This window comes from Enoplosus armatus, chromosome 21, assembly GCF_043641665.1.
Source record: "Enoplosus armatus isolate fEnoArm2 chromosome 21, fEnoArm2.hap1, whole genome shotgun sequence".
NCBI classification, from domain to species: Eukaryota; Metazoa; Chordata; class Actinopteri; order Centrarchiformes; family Enoplosidae; genus Enoplosus; species Enoplosus armatus.
In genome coordinates, this window is record NC_092200.1 from 5,475,913 (window position 1) to 5,496,854 (window position 20,942).

Consider the following 20,942-nt stretch of genomic DNA (forward strand, 5'->3'; position numbering starts at 1 on the left):
GGTGAGTGTGAGTTGGGTTTGTCTTTACTAGAGATTATTTGTCAAAGTAGTTTATCAGAATCAGGCATCTGTCAGCTATGGGAAACCATCTCCTCCTCCTGATCTTGATTGTTGCGGTCCTGCAGTGCTTTTTGGCTCAAGCAGGCAAGTATGTGACATAATCATAACACAAAGCAAAACAAGAATATCTCCAAACCGATCTGAACTGCTAATGAATGAATTTAGATCCTGAAATTAGTTTTGATGGAGGCGAATGTGCAGCTGCGGAAACATTCAGTGCTTCTGTGTATCAGAGAGCTCTGGACCTGCAGTGACTCTACAGACCGGCGCTGTGCGAGGACACTATAGGACAGTGAAAGGTGCGGAGCAGCAGGTGGAAGAGTATTTAGGCATCCCGTTTGCTCATCCACCTCTGGGGCCCTTGCGGTTTGCTGCCCCCAAGCCAGCTGAGCCCTGGGAAGGGGTGAGGGATGCCACCAAAATGCCTAAAATGTGAGTTTAAACTGGTTCCTGTAAAACCACTGGAGTAAAGCCCACAGGTAATTGGTTTCACGTTTAAGATGCTTGGTTAAGATCAGGCAGTGCACATGTTTGGGTACTGAATAGTTACTAATGGGATTATTATTATTATTATTATTATTTTATGGATAATAATATCCATAAAACATCCAGGAGGATGTATGAATTTTCAAGAATCCAAAGTGATATTATTTCAGGGAAACCCCTCGGGAGGAATTGTAATAACTTTGGTGACCCATCAGCAGATCAACATCTCAAGTCATGACGTCACGTCCGGGCCTGGATAGTTAGTTATTATTAGCCAATAACCTTATTCGTATTATTCGTTTAGTTATTAGTGTAGTTACATAGTCAATTGGATTTTGAAGTTTCTTTTTCTGAAACCCAGAATTTCTGGTTTCACTCCGGCTCTCTATACCTGCAAAAACTAATGACACTCCCATCAGCACATCTGTACTTTGTGTTTAGTGCTGATTAGCAAATGTCGCATGCAAACACACTAAACTAAGATGGTGAAAAATGGTGAAATACATGCTAAACATCAGCATGTTAGCATTTAGCTCCTCTACAGCGTCACAGAGCTGCGAGCATGGCCGAAGACTCTCAGTTTTGTTTAATTCACACTCTCCGTCTCCTCTGGAAAGGTGTCTGCAGGACACAGCACCTGTGGAGGAAGTCTGGAAAACCTTCCCTGTTAGGTATCCATCAGTAGACATATCGGAGGACTGCCTTTACCTGAACGTGTACAGACCCACTGGGACTGCCTCCGGAGACAAACTACCAGTGAGTACACGTGCACACATGTTCAGCTGAACAGATAACAGGGCTTTGCTAACACAAACAAACTTAACAGTTTCAGTTGAGTGAGAGTTTGTGGGTTGTGTTGTCCAGGTGATGGTGTGGATCCATGGCGGGGGTCTGGCTTCAGGAGGGGCCTGCCAGTATGACGGTTCACCCCTGGCAGCCTATCAGAACGTGGTTGTGGTCATCATTCAGTATCGTCTCAGTATTTTAGGATTCCTGAGGTATCAGACTGAAATGCTTTTGATGTTTTAGGTTTATTGTCCAGGAACATGAGAGCTTGTTTAAGAATGAATGGACGGATACACATGCTTGATTAGGGTTTGAATTGTTCATAATATGAATATTGCAATTAAAGATAGCTTACTACACATTTATACTGCATGACAAACATTTATTAAATCATTATAAACATGTAAAAATATTTCTATGTTTATTTATAATGAATATCAACTAAAATATATTAATATATGGGCTTATAATAATTTTACAATGTATTAAAACGCATTTATTAGCATTTATGACGTACACATTTACAGGTTTAAGACAAAGTATACATTCAAACTACTGACTATTGTGATGATTATATGATTATATACAATCACAGCTATGTTATACTGTGTTATCAGCTATTTATTAACTACTACTTAACTATACTTTTATCTCTTTACAGCTACACTATAGAGTTTTAGAGTGCACCATGAACTATTTATTCATTGTTTATATATTTTGAATCTGTGGTGGGTTTAAATACAGGTTTTCATAAGTCAGGGGAACGGGTCTGTTAAGTTGGGTGGAGATACCAGAGAATTGTGTTGTGGAAAAAAGCTGTTGCACTTCCTTCTTTCTGCCAGTAGAGGTCGCTAGAGGTCCTAGATTTCTCAGTGCTGCTGATGTGTATTGGTGTGAAATGACAACCAAGTTGCTAATTGTTTGCTGTTTTTAAAAAAGTACTGGAGACGAACATGCACCTGGAAACTGGGGCTTCCTGGATCAAATAGCCAGCCTGCAGTGGGTCAGAGACAACATAGCGGCCTTTAAGGGAGACCCAAATTCAGTCACCATCTTTGGGCAATCTGCAGGTGGCATCAGTGTCTCTATGTTGGTGAGTATGAAGGGAGTAGTGTAGGTTACAAGTCTCCAAGCAGGGTTGGTTTAGGTATTTGACATGTTTCTGTGCAGGTGCTGTCTCCTTTGGCTGAGGGTTTGTTCCACAAAGCTATCGCCATGAGTGGAGTGGCTCCACTGGAGCCCCACTACACCAGCAACCCACTGGCTATGGCCCGGGTACCAACATGTACTGATGCAATAACAATCATTATCAGTTTCTTTCCAGCTGATATTTAATTTCAAACCTCCCTGCTGCAGATGATAGCCAATCTGACGGACTGTGAGAGTGACAGCAGCGAGAAACTTGTCCAGTGTATCAAAGGCAGGTCTGAAGAGGAAATACTGAGCGCCATGAAAACAGTACAGTATTATGTGCCTCAGTCTTACTGTTCATTGACATGTGTCTTTTCTTTGCTTGACATTATGATGTCTGATTAAAGCTGCACAAGCTAAAATTTTAATGTTGTCAAAATCAGAAGAGCCTCTGATACCTGAACAGCTTTACTGTTCTGGTTCAGTCTCACAGCTCTCAAAGCACCATTTTCCGTCCGTCAATGTAAAATCTCTCATCCTTAAATTATGAAATTGTCTCGCAGAGCTTCATGTAAAATGTTCAGCATAGTGATACACTCACAACACCTCGTGAGAATTGTTTTTGTTTCAGTTTAAGGCATTTTTGGGTCCAGCTATTGACGGTGTGTTCCTGAAAGGCCCCCCTGAGGATGTTTTAAAGAACCAACAATTCCAGAAACTTCCTATGCTGATAGGAGTCACCAATCATGAGTTTGGATGGATGCTCCCACGGGTAAACTCTCAGGACCCTTCATATATGTATATATGTTTTTACATAGGTACGTTTTACTACCAGCACTAGCTAAACGTTCTGGCAGTGTGTAGACTTAAATATCTAAACCTTGATAATATAGTGTTTCCAGCGTTATAGTATATTTGTGCTGATCATTTCCTTTATAGCTGACAAACTGCATGTATGTGTGATTAGCTCCTAGGACCGCCTGGATGGGACCAAGGTATGAAGAGGGAAGATGTGATATCAGTGATGGACATGTTCTTTCCCTCCCGTGTAAATGACAACACACATGTACATTCAATGGTTTATTTTCATGACAAGTAAAGAAGCCAGGACAATTTCCTTCAAACATAAATATACTGTAAAAATAATATATACTATACTAATATACTTTTTCCTTCTTGTCCCACCACCTCTATCCTTCCTCTGCGACAGGCCTCAGGTGCAAATGAACTGATACTGAATGAATACCTGCGACAAGGTGACTCTCCAGAGGACATACGGGATGCTTTCACAGAGATACTTGGCGACTTGGTCCTCGTTCTTCCCATACTTAAAGTGTCTGCATACCACCGAGGTGAACATACTATTAAATACTAATAATTGTTCAGAAACAATCACAGCCCTTGTAGTCGCAACATGACTTGCATTTTCCTTCCTCCTGGCAGATGCAGGTGTGCCTGTGTACGTCTATGAGTTTCAGCATTCACCCCTGATGCACAGCGGGACAAGACCCGCTTTTGTGAAAGCAGACCACTATGATGATGCTTTGTTTTTTCTCGGATCGGCCTTTTGTACAGGGCACACTGTGGTTACAGGTACTGTGGAAACAGGAAGATCCCTCATTCATTTTGCACCTTTTGATAAACATTATACATGTCAATAGTGTTAGGGCAGTGAAATAATTGATATCTCCCTCAGGACCTGTGTCACAAGAAGAGGAGGAGCTGAGCAACCTTGCAATGGCTTACATAGCGAACTTTGCACGCAATGGGTAGAGTATTTCATTTCACTCTTTGCTGCTTTGCTCCTCTTGGGAAAGTGTTTAAACTAGAGGTTCATATTTTTATTTCATAGGTGTACTTTTCGTGCGTGTTTGCTTCCTCCACGTAGGTCACCTGATGGACCCGGACTGGTGGAGTGGCCTCGTTACGACAACGACGAAAACTACCTGAAGCTGAACCTGCAGCAGACAGTTGGCCGAGGACTGAAACAGAACAGAGCTCACTTCCTGGATGTTGTCCTGACAAAGTCTCACCCTGCTAATGATGAACTCTGATGTGAGACTTCTCTCAAGTGCAACATACAGTATCACACAACGAGTGAGGAGGCCACTGAATTTCACTGTTTGTTATCAAGTGTGCAATGTCTTTGTAGCTGGATGTGGTGCTGATTAATGTTTGGACTTTTGGCTCCGTTTGTGCAGGTACATTCAAGAACAGGCTTTGGTGGTCGAGCCAAAGTCACCTGGAAACACAGAGACACTTTGTTAAAGTCTTTATGCCTTAATTCAATATTTGCTGTAGTGAATGTGGCAGAATACAAGCACATAAACTCCAAATGGTGTGTTGTACCTGAGGTTTGAGGACACGCAGCTCACTGTGAACTTTTCTAAACTTCTTCTCTAGTTCCAGATATTTCCCCTTAAGCTTCTCCCTGTCCCTCCGCTCCTTCAGAAAGTCTTCCTTGTAGACCTCGGCCTAAAAATGGACAACAAGGAAACATGATATGAGGATTCAAATGGGAATTTGGGCGAGTGCATTAAAGGAATAGTTCGACATTTTAGGAAATACACATATTTGCTTTCTTGCCGAGAGTTAGATGAGAAGATTGATACCACTCGCATGTCTCTAGGCTAAATATGAAGCAGCCGGTTAGCTTAGCTTAGCACAAAGACTGAAAACAGAGGGAAACAGCTAGCCTGGCTCCATCTGAAGGTTAAAAAAAGCCACCTACCAGCTCCTCTAAAGCTGATTGATTAACATGTTACATCTTGTTTGTTTAATGTGTGCCAGGAAACAGCTGCACTTAACCCCCTTAAAACCACCATGTGTCATTTTTACTCTTTGTTTTTTGTGTGGATTAAGCAAGCAACATATAACATGTTAATCAGAGGTGCTGATGTATATTTGTTTCCTGTGGACAGAGCCAGGCTAGCTGTTTCTCTCTGTTTCTAGTCTTTATGCTAAGCTAAGCTAACCACCTCTAGCCCGTAGCTTCATATTTAACGTACTGACATGAGAGTGGTATCAATCTTCTCACCTAACTCGGGGCAAGAAAGCGAATAAGCGTGTATAAAAATGCACGTATATGATGATGAACTAAGCTCACCTGATGTTTCCAGACATCCTGTAGTGTTTCATTGCTCACATCAAGAGGCTGGGCAGTCTGAAGTGCCTCCTCTAGAGCCTGTACAAACAAAGGAAAGCACCTGTAAATCCACTGCTGTTGACTCGAATGTGGAGCCGTGTGGAAGTGAGGCGTGTTTCTGTTCCCTCGATCCGTAACAGCAGCATCGGTATCAGGACTCACCTTGTTCAGTCGTCTGATCTCCTCATGCTGATGCTGCCCTCTTCGGGTCAGAGTGCTGTTTCGCGCTCGCAGCTCTTTTGCCTCCTTTTCTGCTTTCAGTAACTCGGAGTTGACATCACCATCTCGAGTCTGTGAGAATTTTTTCACGAGGATCAAATTAATATTACACACATATCTCAGATTTAACACTGAAATGGCTATCTGGAATTAAAAAGTACCCATGAGCTCTCTTCATCTTTGACTTTCTTATAAAATTCTGCTTCTTCACTCATCTCCACTTCAAAGTGACTGTGACCTTGTTGCAGTGATGCTTTTAAATCCTGGACCTGAGCGTTAAAGACAAAAGAGGACACGCACTGAAATGACATACAAGTAAGTAGCAAACTAGTGCTGAATAAAACGATGAGTGGGACCTTGAATGCGTCCCTTTCTTACCTTCTCTTTGTAGTACTGTCTCATGGTTTGGTACTCTTTTGCCCATTTCTCGTTAATAGAAAGAAGCTGAGTAAAAGAGAAAGAATCTTTTAAGTACTGAAAGCTACGTGTGTTTTGGGATGAATATAAATCTCAGTTCTGAAATGTACTCACCTCTTGCCTTTGCTCCTCCAAGATAAGTATGTGTGCTTTCATTCTGACGTCTCTGCTGGCAGCCGACACCTCTGACTGAAGCAAATAAAAAGAGGAACTATTAAAAACGTAGCACACAGTATGCCCAATCATGCATGCAACTTCCTTTTACACTTTTTTGGAAGTTTTGCTCTGGAGTGTTTCCAGTAACATGAACACGGTCATTTCCTTGTGGTCAGGGAATCAGACGGTGACAGCATAGGAATTAATAATTTTCTCTCAGACGTATCTTCCAGTGTTGCATCTGTTAATGTTACCTGGTCGTCTCCCGGCAGACTGTCGGGACGACCAGCTGCAGCTGCGTGAAGATTTTGTCCGACGGAAAGGTCCGACACACAAACCTCATACCTGAAAACATTTAATCACATGGCTGAAAATGAATATTTGGTATCATTTAGCCTTTTACTAACAGCATCAAGTAAAGTCATAGGACGTACTCTGCGTGCAGAAATAATACCTGATGAACATGATGCCTCACCTGTCTGTATTCGGCAGAGATGGATACAGTCTGTGGGTCCGACTGTTGTCTGTGGTGACAGTTTCACCGACCTGTGATCTCTCCACATGAGGCCTGTCTGTTGTGTTTTCATGTAGGGACTGTCAAAACACACAGGAGGACGTACATTATACATGACAGCCACTCTAACATCAGACTACGTAGATTACGGTAAGTGACACTGAAACCTGGTGGTTTACAGGGGTTAAGGTGCCAACCATAAACCACAATGTCCCCAGTTCTTGTCTGGACCTTCGTTGTATTCCTCCGCTGTGACTATCTAACAAAGCCGTATAATGAAATCATAACAATCTAAAAAAAAAAAAAAAGAATAACTTAAATTATCTAGTGCTGAAAAAATCAATTAGTTCATTGACAGAAAAGTTTGATAATCAATTAACTGTTTAAATTATTCATCAGGCAAAAATGTCAAACATCTGCTGGTACAAATGTGATGATTTGGTGCTTATATTTTATATCACTGTAAATTAAATACACAAAACAGGCATTTTGAAGATTTAAACTTCTGCTCTTGTCACCTGCCATGGACATTTTTAATCAATCAAAGAATAATACTAGATTGAATTCATTGAAAATGAAAATAATCATTTGTTGCAGGCGTGAACTTGTCTGATGGTACATTTCGGAGATGCTGTGCTGATGATGCAAGGTGCCATAGCGTGCTGAAAGTAGCACAACGTGACAGCTGACTCAAAGCCACAGAGGATGTTGATTATCCCCGCACAGTCACGTGGCTGCACGTGGAGCTCTCAGTTATCTTCACACCACATAACTTCACAATAAACAGACATGGAAAGGGATCAAACATGGGCAGATATCTGTTGTTGTTGTTGTTGTTGTTGTTGATGAAGTATTGAACTGTCTACACTGCACTTGAGAGCGACACCCGATTCAATTAAATAAAGAGAATATTTCCTGCATGCCCTGTTAGGAATCAGTCACATATCAACACACAAAATGCACAAAGAATAAACTCTTTGGCTCATGACTGCCAGTGGAGTAGGATTTATCAAAACTAAACCTAATAAAAGTTTTAAAATAACTTTATAAACATGCACATATAAAACAATGAGTAAAAAACAAAATGATCAAGCTCACCATATTGTTATTTTCTGGGGGTCCTCGACACGTGCTGATCCCACAAAAGCTGTGATTTGAAGCACTGACTGGCTCCGCGCCTTAGTTATACTGAGGATCCCGCGTGACGTGGCAAAACCAGCGTCGTCCAATCAGCTGCCTCCGCGGATTCCCTCCGCGGGTCGCCGCTGACGGACTCTGTCGAAGGAAAGGAAAGTACAAGAGGCTCAGCGGCAGCACGAGCGGTAATTAACGAAGTGTTGATGGTATGAATCATGACGAAGAGAAAAGTCTGAGTCCTCACTGCAAGAAATGACACACCTTAAGTCTGACTGATGTTCAGAAAGTTTTTATTTGACTTATTTAGTTTTATTTCAATGACTGACGTTTCTCAGTAGTTTCCTTGTAATACTTGTCTTTTCTTTACTTGATTTTTATTGTTGTCAGCTGCCATTAATAATACAATTGATTCAGAAATATTCATGTAAATTAATAAAATATGTCATATAGGCTATGAGGCCTAAGGACAAAATAGAATTTTAAATAACCCATAAATGAATAAAATGAAATATATTCAAATAAAATAGAAATAACTTTTAATGAACACCACCAAGCCAGAAATAATTAGTTCCATTAGTGCTGGTGGGGGCTATATTTTGGACAATGTTTTAATGACAGGAAATAAAGGTTATTAAGTGGACTATACACTGTGACTAAATCAAGTCTTTAATAATTCTGCAGTATCTTTATACAAGGCGGGATATTTAAGGACATTAATAAAAATATGAGTGTTTCACGATTTCAATTATTGTTTCAGTCAAGTGAGATTTACAAAATAAAATACCAGTAAAGTGAGACACAGGCTTGTCTACTTGTGGACTTAAGTTGGAGATGTATGCTATAATCCTAGTCATTTTTTACAGCGGGCAGCCGGCTGTGTAACTGGGTGGGTGAACTGCACACAACCGGAAGTAGACACTGATATCAAAATGAAACCGTCCAAGAAAAAAAACCCTCTTCATTAACGTGCTGCGGGTAATGGGAAACTCACACATCTCGCAGGCTTATCATGTTACTCAATCTCCTGACAGCCTGTTCTCAAAGGTGTTGACTCAGAGCGGACTTGTTTCAGGGAAGAAGGAGAGGGGAAAATACGTCACTGCTCCTCCTCCAGTAACCGGCAGCCGGTGCAGGGGACTCGACCCTGATTCTTTCTCACACAAACCTGTGTTTCCACATTTCTTCACTTACAAGGACCACCCTTCTCTTCCTGGTTGAAAAAAAAAAAAAATCACCCCAAAATAACATATTTTCTCACCTTTTTTTTTTTTTTTTTCTTTACAGTAAAGTGCATGGATTTTTTTTGTTGTTGCCGTGGGAGCTTCCACCTCCATTCATTTTAGCAAATGTTGGGGAGGTTTCAGCAGGGCATTCTGGGATATCCCACTTCACCAAGAGGACTATTTTGAGTCTTTTAAATTTAAAAATAAAGGAGACAGTCCTCCCCAATAGGGATGCTTTCGATATGTCAGAGAAAAACAAGACAGTTGAGTGCTGAAGCCAATGCAGATGCAAATCACTGCATTGCTACAAGAAGATATGCTATTCTTTATATTTAAATATGACGCTACAGCCAGGAGAGGTAGCTTAGCTTAGCACAAAGACTGAAAGAAGAGGGAAACAGCTAGCTTGGCGCAGGAGGAGACACCAGGAAGTCACTGGCCCTGTGGTCGTTTTTACACACAAACAACATATAATGTGCTAAAGCTAGCTGTTTCCTCCTGTTGTAGCTAAGCTAAGCTAAGCACCTGTTGGCTATAGCTTCATATTTATCATACAGACAGAGTGGTATCGTCTTCCCATCGATACCACTCTCATGTCTGTGCGGTAAATACGAAGTTACCACCAACAACCAGTTAGTTTAGCTTAGCTTAGCTTAGCATAAAGACTGGAAACGGGGAAAACAGCTAATAGCTAGAAACAGCTACAAGGACTCTAGCCCATAACCAACTGTCACAATGTGTTGTTTTTACACTTTTTGTACAAAATAAACAATATAATGTGTTAATTTACAGCTACTGATTATTTTTACATTACACCAGGCTAGATGTTTCCCTCTGTTTCCAGTCTTTAAGCTAAGCTAACCGCCTGCTCAAATGTCTGCATACTTTAGTTTTAAGTGTTTTAAGCCCTCAAAATAACTACTGGTATGTTTGGAACACATTTTGCTTGATTGACAGGACACATTTTCTGGCTAGTACTTGATAGAAACCAGTGGTAAACCCACACCCAGACTTTAAATATTCCCTTCTCAAAAACTAGTTACGCATTGGTTATGTAGACAGACAAAACTATGTGAGTTATTTCAGCTTTTAACTAGCTAACATTAACCTTCTTGTCAAACGATGGATGTCAGGGGTAAAGTGTTTAAGCCAGATAATAGATTAAATTCAATTCAATAATCAAGTCCATGATAGATGAATGTGTGGAAATGTAAGACTATGTTTCACTGTAACCACATTAACACATATTATTATTGACAGGTTATTATTAGTAGTGTTGTGTTAGTGGCAGCGGCAGTGACTAAAACTGTGACGATATTTACCGACATTACAGTACGAGTCAGAGTACCCCATGTTGTGGTTTTACAGAGGGGGCCCTCTTCATGTAACACCTGTGCAGTGAGAACCCCCGGACCTCTCTTCCCAGCACCGACACAGCCAGTTTACGGTACGTGTGACACAGCAGCAAGTCACTAGAAAGGAAAGAGGTTATTACTGTGCTCGACGAGCCTCCTTCTTCCTGCCTCAACAATCTCACACTTCACTCTTTAAGTTCCTGTCTGCGTCGCCATACGTACGCCTTTGATTCCCACATGATAGATAAGACATTTTGTGGCCAACGCCTACAAATATAGAACCAAAAGCAGGTGTGATATTCTTTTTCTTTTTTAAGAGCACTTTCTATTCTATCCGGTGGTTTAGTGGTTTTGTATATTTGCATACACCTTCGTCTAACCTTAGACAGCAGGTTCTTTTTCACGTGAATCAAAAAAGAAAGTAAAAATGGTGCGTTTATTATAAGTAATTCTAGGAGTTTTTGCGGCTGTGTGGTTTGAGAGAAGTGCCCACAAAACACATTGAATTACTTCATAGAAAGCAACACTAAGGAGGAATTTACTTTTATTTAGGATTACCTTTCAAAGTTTTACACACCCCTTACTTGTTTTCTTGTTTAAATCAAACCAGACAAACCAGATAGTTTATTTAAGTACACAAAACTGTCAAACATGCACATGCATAAGCGCCTCAAGATCATTTCACACAGTCATTATCAAATTTAACAACACATGTCACATATATCACATGATAACACATTCATATTTTCCAAATAAGAATCAGTTGATAGCAGGACTGATTTTTTATTGAAATCAAGAAACATTTTTAAAAAGGAGTGAGGGAAAAAAAGCGTCCCAATCGGAAGTGTTTTGTTTAAAAAATAAACGAATGCACTGATTGAATCTGTATATAATGACAATTCAGATATTTCAGGTCAAAAGGAATTTAATCTGCCAAACGTATGATAGCACACTGAAAAGAAATCAAAAGAAACTCAAGACAAATCTATTTTTTTTGGCTGCTTTTTGTTGTGTCTTCACCTTCACCAGCAGGTTCCACAGGGTTTGTTTTCTGCTATGCAGTTCTGGATGTGAGATCTACAGTGGAACAAAATAACAAGAAATGTACTGCGTGAAGACACCAACATACATGTATTTGCGTGACCAAAAGAGATGAACGGCAGTGAACTTACGCAGTCACTGCCTTGCAAGTACAACCAATTCCATGATGCAGGTCCTTCCGTAAATTCTGAAGAGATTCACAGTCACAGTTTTTCCTGAATAAAAGAAATGTAGGGAGGATACAGAAAAACAATTGCTTTATTATCAGTTTACTGTTAATACTTTTTAAAAAGCAGTGTGGCAAAATAAAAAAATCTTACTGGTCAGTGAGCAGAATAACGCTGAGGTGCGTCACCTTGGAGTGATGGAGTTGTGGAATCTCAACTCTTGCAAGGACACTAACAGCAAAAACAGAAGAGCAACATCTAGAGGGACTCCATCAAAGCTCTTACATAAAGTATACGTAAAGGGCTGAGCAACTTCTTACATAAAGAATTTATCTGGGATGTATTTATCTGAAAGGTAGAAGAGGTAATACTGCACATCTGAACATCATAATGCTGTTGAGTTTAACCTCACTGTTTCATTTGAATTGTTAGCGTACAGAACTGAAACAATGAAAAACCATATACTGTTGGAGTACACTATCCTGGTGCTTGGTCAACAAGGTTTGGTTTGATTCCAGATTCTTGCTGACGTCCTTAGTGCCACTGTCATTTTTGCATTTTGTCAACATGGTGAGTGTAGTGCTGCTTACCTGTCAGGACTGTATGGTTCGTCTAGGCCACCATCTAGCATTACTGTGACTTCACCGCTTGCGTGTGCTGCAAACTACAGACATAAGAATATGATGGTGACGTGTTAAAGAAATAAAGAAATATAACTGTGAATGTATGAGAGGGCTCCTCTGAATGTCTACTCTCCCCCACCCTCAAGTGAACAGGTAAATAATGTGAAACCACACCCATGTGCCAATTACGGCAAGTGATAATAACCAATAAGAATGTGTGCATCCTAAACAAATATCAAACAACACAGGCTAAATACACATTTTGGCTCCTACACCTAAACCTAGTGATTTCCTGTTGGTCACTTACCCGAGCAGAAGCTCTACTCCAGAATGAACTAACAGGGTTGATCGTGCAGCGTTCGCAACGATAAGTGAATGTTGCTAGAATAACAGACAGAGAACGTGTTTATAAATGTTGTCACTGTTGAAGCTTCAGCCTTTAATCATCCACTGGGCACCAGTTGTTTCACACTGAACAGCGTATCAAATTGAAACGAACTGGTCTTAAATTTGTCACCAGATGTTACACATACGGTTTAATGACAGCTGACACTTTTTGTCTGTGTTATTGTAAACGTGATTACTGTATTTTGCTCTATTTCATGCATGCAAGTTGGTTGGTATTGATCTGATCCAAACTGAAACCAGGTGCCTTACCCCTGCTGCCCTCCTGTCCACACCAGCTCTGTCCATCCAGCACATATCCCAACAAAGTGTCCTCCAGGATGAAAAAACAATCTCTCTTCTTCGTGAACTCACGGACCAAATCTTTTGTTTTGCTCCAGAGCATTGTCTAACCCCCAAAAACAATATTACATTGTTAATTATTTATTACATTACTCTTGCATTATGAAGCTTAATAATGTGCAAAAAGTCGTGTGATCATGGATGTTTACCATGGAGGCAGGATGAGTGAAGGGGGTATCATTCAAGACTGGATCATAGTCTTTCTCAGGAAAGTTACATGACTCCTTCCCTACATAGGCTTGTTCAAAGGCAGCCAATGTCTTTTCACAGCTGGAAAATAAATGTAAGTGTGAAGTAGATAAGACCATTATTTCCCATAATGGATAACATTGTTTCTTGTTAGTGCAAAAATAACATTTATTCAAATGGAAACAGCTTTAACTGTAAATATGTAGAGGCTTACATTTGTCTTTCCTGCGGGAACTCCTCACATCTCTGCATGAATGTCTCCCTGAACTTGCCTGTTCGAGGAGAGAGCAGCACCGCTGGTGGAACCACAACCACGATGACCACAGTGGTGACGGCAACACCGATGGCAATGGCATGTGTAACCTTCATTTAAAAGCCCCTTCTGTCAAATAAAAGCTCTGAGGAAGCTTTGATCTCAAGAGTTGCTTTGTAGGAGTGCACCGGCTACTTGTGGTCAGGGGTTTAAATACTTTAAAATGTCAGCTTGATTGCTTTCACTTTCACCTTTTTTTGGCTGACTAGGCAGGTGAGTGGGTTAATAATATACAGTATATGGTCCTTTTGTATATTTAGGAGCTACGTTTGTTGGGTATAGTTAAAAGAAAAATGCTCATCAGCAGCTGGCAGATGATCAGGGGCTATAATTCAAGAGCTCTTTAAAGGCCATGGGCTATCCATGAAACCCTCGACTCGGTTGTGATCACAACATGTAAAGCTTCAGTTGCAAACTTCGTATCTGGCTGGATGTTTTGAGGCTTTACATTCAGGAAAAATGCCTGTAAAATGCAAAAAAAGCCAGAGAGAACGACAGCACTGTGTTTCAAACTATTTAATAAAAATGAGAGTAAGGGGAATATTTAACTTCTTATTTTTATGCACAAGATTCTTTTCTCTGTCTGTGCAAGTCCAGTGAAACCCTCTTAACGAAAGGATTTGGATCAGGTCCACAATGGATCCTTGACTTTTGATCCTTGATTTCTTTTATTACTTTATGTAATAGCAGCTCCTTCCTGATAGAAATGTAACTTTAGTACCAAGTGTTTGTTCTTTTTATCGTCACATAAAGGGTCCCGCTAACATAATCCGCCTCCACAGAAATTATTGTAACACATACTTAACAAACCTGTACACCACCATCTTTGCTTTTTCCTATTGAAGACGTCAACAATACAACCGTTTATTAAGACAGTGATGTTGCCACATGCTAATTCTGCAAACTAGCACACGCAATGCAGTGACATGACGTGACATGACAATGTGAATTCCAAGAGCTCTTCTTTGCATCTCTTCAATGCAAAAATACAAAATAAAAACAAAAAATGTTGAATAGAATGATCCTGCTGATCATTTCTTAACACAAAGATAAATTGAATTGGTACAATGAATGTTACATAATATGTGGATTCTCTGAATATGCCTTCCTAGTGTTGCACTGAGGTGATAACTGTCTAATATTTAACTCAATTATTGTAAAAAAATAATCTACAACCACATCTCAGGTCTTCATCCAGTGAATGGAGCTGTCACGGGAACTATTGGTGTATAAATGGGAGATCTCTGTTCAAGTTTAAGTGCATTTCATTTTCTGTCCTTTTATTTTGATGCTTCATGTAACACAGGCAATTATTATCACACTTAAGAATCCAAAGGCAATTTCACAACCTCATATTTCAACATTTTATTTAAAAACATTTCAAATTCTGCCACCAGGTAGGAGCGAGATCATCAGTTGAACATTAGATTAGATAGCAGCGCTGGTGTTTGACCCTACAGCACCCAAACTTGACACTTGGTAAAAAGCTTCCCCATCACACACAACCGTTTCTCTACAAAATACAAAGGTGCATTGTCATTAAAAATGGAATTTGGCATTTATATAAAAAGACATTTCACATTAAGTCAAACTGGCCCACAGGTACAAAAATATTACACTTTATAATAGCACATTAGTTCATTTAGAAATGAAAACAAATATCTTTTATAGCTGGTTAATGTTGTGTCTGAAGTATAATATGAACACATCTTCACCAACAGGATCCACAGGGTTTCTCTGGGTTGGAGCTGCACTCCTGGATCTGAGCTCTGCAGAGAGAGAGACACAAAGTCGGTTTACTGCGCGAGGACAGAAACATACATGTGGTCACGTCCTCTCACACAAACATGCTGCACTTACTCAGACACTTCCTTGCAGTTATATTTTATTCCTTCACTCAGCTCTTTCTGTAAATCCTTTAAAGATGCATTCGTGCAGTTTGTCCTGAAGAGGAAACAGAAAACTTTAGGATCAATGTTCACAGTTATGAGTTTCTGAACATACAGAACATGTATGCTTATCTCATTCAAAATCAACAACAACAAAAAGGACATTAGTGTTGTAGAAGTCTGGTGTACAAGATCTTACACAGTGTTCTTCTGTGTGACCAGAACAACATTCAGGCTCCTCATCCTGGGGGAGTTGAACCTCTTCACCTCGATGCTCCCAAAAATACTGACAACCGAAATAAAAGAGCACAATTTAGAGACACTGCATGACATCAACTCAACAGAGTACTGCACATAAACAGCAGATACGCTTCAAAGTGGACTACACGTTTATATTTCACAAGCTGTGTCATGTAAAGATCTACCTCTATTCAAAGGCTGACTAGCATAAAGTATGTAATCCATAATATCAATCTTACAGGAACGCAAACAAAGAGCAAACTGTTGTTAATGTTGGCTGAAAGTGACATAGTATAATAAGGTATGAATGAATGTGTTTAGCTTGTGGGGTGTTGGTCTGACATAACAAGCTGTCTGATAACATCAACTTGTGATGGACATTTTGTACAATTTTCTGACATTTTATTGACAATATTGAAAATAATGGAGAAGATGATGTCCATTAGACAGCAGGGATAGCAAAAGTGCGGCTTTACTGTTTGATTAACAGCAAAGGCAAAGAAAGAAAGAAAGAAAGAAGAAGAATTTACCAAATTTGGTTAGGCACATTCAGGACCACATTAAAGATGTGGAGGCAAATAATGAAACAGCAGAGAATCGGGGCCTCCTCAGATTTCTTTACTAAATAGGTAAAAAGGGGTTTAATGTGTGGCCTTCTTGGCCTTCTTACATAGATAGCTGTGACTCACCTCAGAGGACTGAACGGCGTGTCGATGGATCCGCTTAGCATCGCTGTGACATCACCACAGGCAACTTCTGCAAACTACAGACATGAAGATGATGTTAAAGATAATGCACTTCAGATTTGGACCACAGACCCACAAAAATCAGTTACACTGAAATATGGGATGAGTTAAAGGTTCATTTCATAAAGGACACACTGTGTGTCTTTATCAGGAAGTATGACATTGAATAAAAAATATCACTAAGAGGCACCTTTATCCCACTTTTGGCGTTATGATAGGGTCACATTTACCAAATTATTTTACTGTCAAAATGTTGCCATCGATTCAACAATCATGTTTTCAATGCAGCTAAAATTCAGTGAAAATTCTTTCCTGGCAGGTGTTCACTCTCAAGAAAATCTGCGAGGGGACGAACAGTTCAAGCAGCAAAACAAGACGTACAGCCTCCAAAAGCTGCCCTCACACTGACTTCATATCTGGTACAGTTTGGAAAACAACCAGGTTGTTTGGAGGACTTTCCCACACAAGGAAATACACAAAGGAGATAATAAGTAGGTGAACAGCAGCACATTCAAAGCATGAAAAACAGCTCGAGGCTTTTCTGCTCTCCAGAGACTTCACTGGCCAGTTGACAAGTAACACCACTAGTTAGGGATGTGTGCATCAGTCTTGGCCAATATAATTGTAATAGTAATAGTAGAAGTAATAGTATTTCATGTTTGTTATCATTTTTAAATATATCTTTCTTTAACTTTTTGCTACTACATTATTCTCAGAATTAATGTTAGCTTATTAGGAGCTGAAAGTCTTGTTTTTGCTGACATCCAGGAGAAATTAAACCATTATCCTGGCAAAAAGGATTTTCACCTGTTCTTCAGTCATAAACACAGAAGACAAAACAATTTAGACCAGACTCATAAAATGGATCACCAGGTTGTTTTTTCTCACTCAGGGCTTCCTTAATTGAAGCAACACCTGTGTATATTCAAATTATTTTAAAAAGTGACGTGAGGCCAGATTTACGTCCCGCCGTCTGTTTGGCTGTTACACTTTCCTGAAGACGCCAGCAGCAGCTAATTTGAATGTGCGAGGGCTCCTCTGAATGTGTGGGCTGCCACTGCTCGCTCAGGAGAGAGCTACACAATGTGGCTCCATGGAGACCAGGACAAAGCCTCATTGATGAAGAACCAGGCTGAGTGACCTTTTTCTTTACTCCTCTCCATCATGATCACTTATATTCAGGAGAGATTTGCTTCACCTTATGCTCCATACGTGTTATTTTAACCACTGCTTGTTCCCAGGACTGTCGTATTTTTGGCAAAACGAGTGAATTTGTGTTGAGGACTTACAGCAGCTGAGGCTTTGTTCCAAAATGAGCGAACAGTGTTGTTCTCACAGTCCGTCCATCCTGGGCAGCCGGTAGTGAACGTTTCTAGAAAAACACACACAGATTCAACACTTTTTCTTTTTGCCATTTCAGTGTAGTTGATAAGAATTTGTTTTGGTGAGCAGCTGACAGAAAACAAAACAAAACCTCGAGACGTAACAAACCCACAGACAGAAAATAAGTGCTCAGGACATAAAATTCAAAGTCAAACAATAAAAAGTTTATGCAAAAAACTAAAAATATTAATGGCACAGCAATCCCATAGAGATGCTACTAGATTACAATATTTTATGGACGAGAACAACAATAACACCTCTGATGTTTCTTACCGAGAGCCAGCAGCTAGTTAACTTAGCTTAGAACAAAGGCTGGAAACAGGAGGAAACAGTTAGCCTCGTAACAGCAAAGGTAACAAAATCGGCCCAGCACCACCTTTGAAGCTCACTAGTAAACATGTCATGGCTTGTTTGTTTATCCAAAAAACTGGCTGCTGGTGTCCTTTATATTTAAATCTACTTGGCTGTATTTTGCAAATAATAAACTAAACTGAACATAACTTTACTCAATTATGAGGTTGTCTATTGCCTCTTACCGCTGCTGCCCTCCTTTCCACACCAGGTCAGGCCATTCATCACAGATCCCAACAGATAGTCCTCCAGGGTAAGAAAACAATCTCTCTTCTCCGTGAAGTCGTGGACCACATCCCTCGTTTTGCTCCAGAACATCATCTAAACAAAAACAGGTAACGTTGTAATATTCTGTATGATAAGAGAAGTCTTGAGTGGAGAATGTGCACACAGGCAGGCTGGTGGTGAGTGATGTTTACTCTGTTGCATGCAGGTTTGAAGGGGGCCGCGGCAATGAGAGGGTCATAGGCTTCCATGGGGACTTTACAGGGGTCCCGCCCTACATAGGCTTGTTCAAATGCATCCCATATCTTTTGACAGTCGTATCTGAAAAATAAACAGGGAATTAACTCCCTCCCTTGAACATAACAATCCTGTTAATTTGAATCTTAATTATTGATGTTTTACTTCACTTTGTGACCTGTTTGTGGAAAGTGCTATATAATTAAAGTTATTATTATTATTTAAAATCACCCCACACAGTATGTCCAATTCATATTTCTAGTCAATAGTGGCTTAATTACAGTAAATAATACAGAAAACGGTGCTACAGGTAATTCAGGAACAGCATTGTCATTACTGTGTGTACGCGGGACAGACGGTAACAATGTGCAAACGTGCAGAAAAGAGGCCAGCCAATCAATCATTGACTGAAGGACCAAACAGACCACATCTTGGGCTGAACTCCAACTTTAGCATTAAATATACTTTCAGACATTTCCATCTGTATGACTCTGCACTTCTTATTATGAAAGCCCTTCCACTGTTTGAACACAGATGTGAATCACTGGTTCCTGCCAAGCTCACAAGCCAGCACGCACACACTCTGACTCCCATTCATTAAATCACAACTTCTGTATTTTGAGGTTGTCTGTTACACTGAGTTTCTAATGCAGTCGAATACAACAGTCCTGCAGTAAATCCTACCTTCATGAAGGTTATAATAAACCTTTATGATCATTTAGCAGGATGTTACAGCACAGAGACGTGTTTCTGTTATTTACCCTCATTGAAATAAATGGACAAAATAACAGAAACACCTGTGAGTATAAGGCAATACAACACAACAAACTGCATCCTCTTTCACAAATGATCAACACCTCTCATTTCACATTATAAAACAAGATTATAAATTGGTTGTTTTTATGGTAGGACTGTTGTATTAGACTGCATTAGTTTTAGCTAGGTGTACCCAATAAACCGCCAACATATATTTAACATATCTTAAATTGTATTTCTAATGGAATTGTTTTCAGTCACATTGTTATGAGAGGAAGCGCCGTGCTCCTTTAAAACATGATATTCTGCACACGCTTACCCTTTGAACGCCTCACACCTGGCAATAAACGTGGTCTTCAGTTGGTCTGTTTTCTGACTGAGCGTCAGTCCCAACACAACGGCGATAACGACAACAATCATGAGGAGGACAGCGCCGACGGTGAAGACACGGCAGCGTCTCATCTGTCTCTTCTCCGGAGGTCGATACTCAACAGGCTGCATTTCAAAACCTTAAAAACTCCAAAAGTCAGCGGCAGTTCGGCTCTGAAACGGTTGTTTTGTTGTCGCCGAGTGGTCGCTCGCGCTGGGACGTTTATTTATGGAGGAGCGAAAACGCTGTGCGCGCACACGTGCACCGGCGCGTGGCTATCTTTGCTCCAATCAGGTGTCTTTATCTGTTGCGGTGGAGCTGCCCAAACTGAGGTCTGAGGGTCACGAGGAGACAAGACTGGTGGACAAGTATTTTCACATTTACAGTTTTGCTGTACTTGTGCTTTAACTGAGTATTAACCAGTAGTGAAAGAAGTACTCAGATATTTTACTTAAGTAAAAGTACCACAGTGTAGAAATACTCTCGTTACAAGTAAAAGTCCTGCATCCAAAACTTTACTTGATAGCCTACTAGCATCAAAATATATTTTAAGTACAAAAAGTAAAAGTACTCATTATGCAGAATGGCTCATTATAAAGTAATGTAATATTAAAGTGAAGTATACATTAATGCATCAATAATTATGATCCAATAATATAATAATATATTATTTTGACAAAGGACAGTCTGCATAATAAGTAGCCTACTTTTACTTTTAGTTGCCTACTTTGAATATATTTTAATGCAGATAATTGTGTACTTTTACTTATAAGGACTTGTAATGGAGTATAACCCTAACCCCTAATATAGTGTGGTATTGTTGCTTTTACTTAATCCGAATACTTCTTTCACCACTACCCTTAAGAAATCTCAAATAAAAATAAAAACTCTGTAACTTTTAACTGACTCTTGAAACTCTTGAATGTATACAAATGTGCAACATGCTTGTTTTATTTTGGCAGTATGTATCTGAGGACATGAGCAGCTGCAGCTTTGGGTACAGGGACCTTCTACCTGGCTGTGCTGCATTTCATTC

General features: G+C 40.0%; 4 protein-coding genes across 4 annotated transcripts; 1 reads left to right on the forward strand and 3 right to left on the reverse strand.

Moving 5' to 3' along the window:
• Positions 1–253: 253 nt before the first annotated feature.
• On the forward strand, positions 254–4,517 carry LOC139304615 (fatty acyl-CoA hydrolase precursor, medium chain-like). Its single transcript, XM_070928541.1, has 12 exons — positions 254–492; positions 1,164–1,302; positions 1,411–1,544; positions 2,272–2,425; positions 2,503–2,607; positions 2,689–2,790; positions 3,095–3,235; positions 3,431–3,511; positions 3,674–3,815; positions 3,907–4,056; positions 4,160–4,232; positions 4,352–4,517. Exons 1-12 carry the CDS (start codon positions 254–256, stop codon positions 4,515–4,517), a joined length of 1,626 nt encoding a protein of 541 aa, XP_070784642.1.
• A 62-nt stretch (positions 4,518–4,579) lies between these two features.
• Positions 4,580–8,268, reverse strand: LOC139304617 (TNFAIP3-interacting protein 3-like). The gene is made up of 10 exons (XM_070928542.1): positions 8,104–8,268; positions 6,876–6,994; positions 6,655–6,745; positions 6,359–6,433; positions 6,206–6,271; positions 5,989–6,096; positions 5,771–5,899; positions 5,570–5,647; positions 4,813–4,938; positions 4,580–4,705 (listed from the first exon to the last, which is right to left on the reverse strand). Exons 1-10 carry the CDS (start codon positions 8,266–8,268, stop codon positions 4,580–4,582), a joined length of 1,083 nt encoding a protein of 360 aa, XP_070784643.1.
• Positions 8,269–11,651: 3,383 nt separating this feature from the next.
• Positions 11,652–13,765, reverse strand: LOC139304618 (ADP-ribosyl cyclase/cyclic ADP-ribose hydrolase 1-like). Its single transcript, XM_070928543.1, has 8 exons — positions 13,611–13,765; positions 13,357–13,477; positions 13,118–13,253; positions 12,768–12,841; positions 12,428–12,501; positions 11,991–12,068; positions 11,802–11,885; positions 11,652–11,706 (listed from the first exon to the last, which is right to left on the reverse strand). Exons 1-8 carry the CDS (start codon positions 13,763–13,765, stop codon positions 11,652–11,654), a joined length of 777 nt encoding a protein of 258 aa, XP_070784644.1.
• A 1,294-nt stretch (positions 13,766–15,059) lies between these two features.
• Positions 15,060–20,066, reverse strand: LOC139304369 (ADP-ribosyl cyclase/cyclic ADP-ribose hydrolase 1-like). Its single transcript, XM_070928297.1, has 8 exons — positions 19,856–20,066; positions 18,738–18,864; positions 18,504–18,639; positions 17,874–17,956; positions 16,528–16,601; positions 15,798–15,884; positions 15,570–15,653; positions 15,060–15,478 (listed from the first exon to the last, which is right to left on the reverse strand). Exons 1-8 carry the CDS (start codon positions 20,035–20,037, stop codon positions 15,421–15,423), a joined length of 831 nt encoding a protein of 276 aa, XP_070784398.1. The 5' UTR covers positions 20,038–20,066; the 3' UTR covers positions 15,060–15,420.
• Positions 20,067–20,942: the final 876 nt, after the last annotated feature.